This window comes from Notechis scutatus, chromosome 3 (genome assembly GCF_049901735.1).
Source record: "Notechis scutatus isolate UNSWTSFEM ecotype Mainland chromosome 3, rNotScu1.2, whole genome shotgun sequence".
Lineage (NCBI taxonomy): Eukaryota > Metazoa > Chordata > Lepidosauria > Squamata > Elapidae > Notechis > Notechis scutatus.
Genome location: NC_142011.1, coordinates 26640723 through 26646722, shown reverse-complemented (window position 1 = coordinate 26646722; position 6000 = coordinate 26640723). Strand labels below are relative to the sequence as shown.

General features: G+C 38.5%; 1 protein-coding gene across 1 annotated transcript; it reads right to left on the bottom strand.

The window, feature by feature from the left end:
• Positions 1–373: 373 nt before the first annotated feature.
• Positions 374–2193, bottom strand: BLCAP (BLCAP apoptosis inducing factor). Its single transcript, XM_026665044.2, has one exon. The coding sequence runs from the start codon at positions 2059–2061 to the stop codon at positions 1798–1800; it is 264 nt and encodes an 87-aa protein (XP_026520829.1). The 5' UTR covers positions 2062–2193; the 3' UTR covers positions 374–1797.
• Positions 2194–6000: the final 3807 nt, after the last annotated feature.

Sequence of the window (6000 nt, the reverse complement as noted above, 5' to 3'; positions counted from 1 at the left end):
AAAAGCTGTAAAATCTGACATGCTCACTTAACAGTGAAGGATGTTCCAGCCCCAATTGTGGTACTGAGGGCTCCCTGTACTGTTAAAAAAGATTAGGAAAGTCAATTAAGAAAGAAAATAGTTTCTGTTCCCCTTTATTGTCCAGAAAGCTCTACTGTTTTCCATATCAAGATACACAGTTACTGGAACGTTTTGTGAAATTGGTCAGGTCAGTGCCTAGATTGGCACATAAAAACTTATTTGGTTTGCAATCAAAACACTTTGGAAATAAAAATGGCTTTAGGAAGTTGTGAAAAAGATAAGCTGCCTTGAAAGCAAAGGTCTTAGTCCAGTGAAAATGTGACTGCATCATAAATGGCACTAATCCACAGACCAAAGTTTATAAAGCTTTATTAAATCTGTTGAACAGCTGTGCAATGAATAACCAACAAAAATAATTTAAAAAAGCTACTGAGGTTTCACGACTGGATTTTCAGTTCCATGTCCTTTGAGAGAGACAAAAATGCCTTTTCAGCAACATTCTTCCAAGGAAGATTGTGTAGAGACAAATGAGAAAATAACTTTGGAAAGTAACAGAACAGGTATCTGTTTGTCTTTTCCTCAGGCTACCTTAGAATTTCACACCAGCAATTAGCTCTTGAGGAGGAAAGAAAGCAAAGTCTCAGTGGAGAAAAGGAGAGAAGAAGAAAACCACGAGCCAGGTACCACTAGAAAAACGGCTTCACAGAATCCTATGAAGATATGTAGCTTAAACAGATGTCACTTTCTTTCACCTATATATGTGAACACAGGCTCATTTGCTTGTGATAACATAATACTTTTGGCCTAAAAGAAAAAAGCAGCACATTATACTCCACTGACAGCCCCACCTTGGTATGGAGAAACCAGACCTGATATACTGATCCATCCCCGCACTCCGGTTGCTTTTTCAAGCTAGAAACACTGGCAGCTTAAAATTCAAAAGCAATACAATAAAAAACAAAATTCCCCAAGCTTTACAGCAGTGCATGCTTTCTTTCCAATTCAGGGTCCTCCATAAAAAGTAGATGTTTGGGATAAAGAGAGAGAGAGAGAGAAAGGGGGGGGGAGGGAGGGAGGGAGGGAGGGAGGGAGAGAGAGAGAGAGAGAGAAAGAGAGAAAGAAAGAAAGAGAGAAAGAAAGAAAGAGAGAAAGAGAGACAAGCTTCGGCATTTGTGCATTAAAAATGGCATCGTGATGATTTTGGAATTTTTGAGCTGTGACATAGATGAAGTAGTTTGGGAAACGGGCAGTATACATGTTCCAGGATGGCCTGCTGAGATAATAAGCAGCTTCTGGCTCCAGGTGCTGTCAGGCTTATCAACCACTTGATAGTTCCCCTTCAGATGAATACCGTGAGAAGGACTAGCTTTCTACCGAACTCAAGATGGAAAAACAGCGTTGCAACTGTTTCAACAAAGATCTGACATTCATGTTCCAAAGGATGGATGGCTACCTTCTCATTTGACGTTAGACAACACTCAACAGGTCTCTTCACCTCCAAATTGGAAATGGAAGGACCAAACTCAAACGATAATACCGAAGGAAGGGATGGCACCCATTAGCAGCTCTGCTTCAAACCCTCGAACAGACAGCATTGCCAGCTATTACTAATAACAACTTTTGTCAAATTGTACAGGAAAATTGTGGAAGTGCGGATAATCATGAATGAAACATTTTAACCGAAACATGTACTCCAATCACATGCCTTATATTCCCTCCTTCCCATGACACCGCCCTTTTAAAAGGAAAAAAAAAAGTGCAACCAAGTAGAAGATTTTAGGTGCCAACTACATTGGGATCATGAGCAGAGTCCGGCAGTTGGGAACCAGAGCAGTGGTATAAGAAACAATTCCCCCAGCAGCTGTAGCAGATGAGAAACAGAGCAGCCAAGAAGACCAAGGCACAGATTGTGCAAGGTTTCCGCTCCAACAAGAAACTCAGAAGGTAGAAGCCCATGAACATTGAGTGACTGAACCACAAGGCTGGGTTGAGGGGCTTGGGAATGAGGAGGACGGGCAGTAACCACTGGAGACAGTACATGATGCCGGGGGATCAGGATGTCACAGTGATGGCAGCAATCCAAGTCGCAGTATGAAATTTCTCCTTTGCACATTCAGCTCTTCACCAACCAGGTACTTAGTCTTCATAAAACTTGGGAATAATGTGCAAGTAAATCTTGACAGAAAAGGAAGAGAGGGGAAAAAAGGACAGGTCAGTAACATGTTTTTTTTTACATTTGCATTGCTTACTAATACAATCCAGCAGAGACCCAGAACTTACCTACAATAACTTAAATGTTATTGTATCCCCAAATCCCTAGGAACTATCTCTTACAATATAAAATTTTAGTCATTTCTTCTCCAAGACAGTGGGCACAGAACATTTGCAGCACCACAATCGTTTTTCTATTATGCACACTTTCTTCAATACATCTGGGTACCTTGCTTTTGAGTATACACTTGAAAAAGTCCAAAAACAATTCCCACTATGAGGATCAACATGTGAAAACTTCCCGAATATGAATGACAACAGCTTCCTGAATTGGAAATATATTCTCTACACATCTTCCTTACTGCAATGAAGTTACCATAACAGGGGAGGGGGTTGGGGGGGGGGGAAATCAACATAATGTACGAGAAATGCTGTTCTTCCCTTTTCTCTTCAAATATTGAGGCTGATATAGAACTATCCAATATAAAAGCCAATATAGGTGGTCTTCAATGTATGACCACAATTGACCCCAACATTTCTGTTGCTAAGCAAAGCAGTTAATTGAGTTGTGCCCCGTTTGCCAACCCTTTTTTGCCATGGTTGTTAAGCAAAACACTGCAGTTGTTAAGTGAATCATGTGGTTGTCCATCAAATTTGTTTCCCCCCATTGACTTTGCTGGTCAGAAACCGGCTGGGAAGGTTGAAAATGGTGACCACACGTCCCTGGAATGCTGCAACTGTTGTAAATACAATGCCAGTTGATAAGCAGCCAACTTTTGATCATGTGACCATGGGAATGTTGCAAGCTGTACGTGTGAGAACTGGTCATTTCACTTTCACTTTTTTGAACAGTCACTAAAAGAATGGTTATAAGTTGAAGACTACCTGGCTTAAATTAACCTAAATCAACTAACTAGGATTTTAAAGACACCATTTCTCATTCTCAGACCGGCATCATAAACTATTTGGAGTAAATATTGATTTACCTATATGACAATGTCATAATGGGGAGGTTGAAAATCTATATGCATCATTTTTAAAATGTAAAATGCATTAAATAAATGCTGCTCAACTTTGATGACAAGGGAAAAAAGAAAGTGCTGAAAACAAAAACTGGGAACCAGGGAGTAAGACAGTGGTCCTCTCATATATGGAACAATCCCACTAGCTTCTGATCTTTGGGAGGAAATATAAGCTAACTTTTAATTTCCAAATGAAATGCTAAGAAAATAAGGGGCTTAAAAACGAGGACATGCATTTTGAAGAAATAATCCAACTTTGCTATAAAAATGTAATGAGCTAGTTATACTATATTTTCATAGTCCTGCTTCTTGGAACAACAGAAATGTAACTGAGGATATACTCCTAAGAATTTACTGAATCTGGGAAACAGATTTATGGTTTAGCTGAAGAAAGGAATCCCAGAGGAAAAAAAATCTCGTGTGACATCACACTTGTACAACTTATGAACCACAATATAATTAGCTTTAGTACTGGATAGGAAAGCTGATGATTAAAATTAACTTTATATCTGCAGCAGTATATATTTCCCATTTATACGGAAACAAAGAAGTGCAATGTAATGCACTGGTATGTTAACTTTGCCAAGATAGTAACTTACTACTCTGGCAAGAAATGCATCTCTTACTACTCTGGCAAGAAATGCATCTCATCATGGCATGTATCTGAGGAACTGTCTCTCCTCAATTGGACTAGCCCGTCTCACTCACACCAGTGGAATAGATCTACTGTGGACCCCATCTGCTAAGGAATTCCAGCAGGAGAAAAACCTTTTCTGCTGTGACTGCATCCCTATGGAACATTCTACCACCAAGGTGAGGCCCACCCTTTTGGTCTTTCAGAAGAGTATTAAAACTTGGCTTTGCTGGTTGGCCTGGGCCCCCAAGGAGGACGCTCATCACTGAAGTGGCTGATGGAGTAAGAAGACCTCATCCATATCCTGTCTCTTGGTTCTGGTTTCAGTATAATTTTAAAATTATAATCTGAATAGTTTTAATGTTTTGATATTTTAATTGTTTTGTACTTATAACTTGTAAATAGTCTCGAGTCACCTTATAGGGAAGATAGGGGGTAAAATAAAATAAAATAAAATTAAATAATAAAATGAATCTTAGCTCCCATCTCCTAAGATTCAGGTAAGAGGAAGCAATAGCACTTTTAATTATGAAGGCAGAATGTCTCAGTAAAATTGAATGTGGCTTCCTTAAAATAAAAGCAGAAACAAATAATTTTGAACCATGGCACCCTGCTGAACAGCATTTATTTAATATAAGAATAAATATTTGAGGATACATGGTAAATTTGTGCTCAAGAAAGAGGAATTGGATATGATTCACTAGAAGAGAGGTAGTTTCCCAACCTGTAAATACACTCAATATTCACAAGCAGGCACATGATATTACGGAACATATTATTAAACATCTGTATATTGTCTTATCATTATCTTATATGATAGTATCTTATACATCATTTCAACTGATAAAAAATACATAGAGATCATCTCATCAGATTCAGATCATGCACACTTCTCTCTAGGACAAAGTTTAAGGAAAAACAACAACAAAAAGCTCTTTAGAGAAGTATATGTTTAATAGCTTGCTTTCTTATTTAACAGCCAAGTCATATAGATAATGTAACTTTGGAATCTGGGACACTTGAAATACATTTCCCCCACAAATAAGCCTCTCCATCATATCAGCCTGTCAAATGTCCCAGTTCCATTCAGAAACTCTTAAAATTGCTGTAATTATGAACGTGAAAAAAGATTAAGGAAGATTATTACTGTGCAACCTGCCTGTGATTCTCTTAAATGATGGCAGTACTTGCAGTGTATATGACAAGAGTGACCTGAGGTTTGTAACTACCTCATTTGTGGGTAGAGAACAAAGCAAGTGTAAATAACTGTTTCTCTTTTGTGGCAGCAAAACAAGCCTTTTAGAATCAGACAGAGATAACAAAGAACTAGCGAAGATATAAGACTATTCTACTGATTTTTTTTCTATTGAAAAGCTATCAGATAGTATTATGTATACTGTTATAGAAGCCACCATATAAGGCTAAGTTGGGAACATTCAATTATTTTTGAAGTCCCACTTTATTGATTACTTTCTTCTTGCAGTTGATGCAGGCAAAAACAGTATCAGCCTTTTGCCTACTTGTTCTAAAAAAAATCTAGAAATCATTAGATATTCAAAGTATTTTTTAAAAGCCTACACTCAAGCAAGTATCTCTCTTAAAATACAGATTAGAGTTTTCAATGTAGTTGCTCAAATTCCTTTTAATGGCTTTTACAGTATTCCATAGGTACTTGAAAACTTAACAGGCCAAAGCTGAAGGGCATCCCCATTTGATGGGCAAACCCAAAATCCAGATAAGGTTCCAGAAAACTGAATTGGGAAAGGGATGGTATTGACCCCTTCCACCCCATTCTTAAGACTGCTGGTCAACTTTTTCAGAGGGGAAAACCTACAGGGGAAAGTCAGTGAGTAACTTTTCCCCTTCTTTTACTGGTTAAGGGTGTAGCATGTACAGAACCCTGAGTTGCACTCCCTTCCAAGTAGCAAGTACCAAGTACCATTGCTCCTGTCAAGGACTCTATCATAGTTCACCATATTGTGGTTCTGAAGATTCCTGCTACCCAACCTATCCATAGGATTGTTGCTATGGGGGAATTTGGGAGAGGGAATATTTGAACTCTTACAGGAAAGGCAGGACATAAATCTAATGAAATAAATAATGCACACACCC

Coding starts and splice junctions, on each gene's coding strand:
- BLCAP (XM_026665044.2), bottom strand. CDS start 2,061: ATGTACTGTCTCCAGTGGTTACTGCCCGTCCTCCTCATTCCCAAGCCC.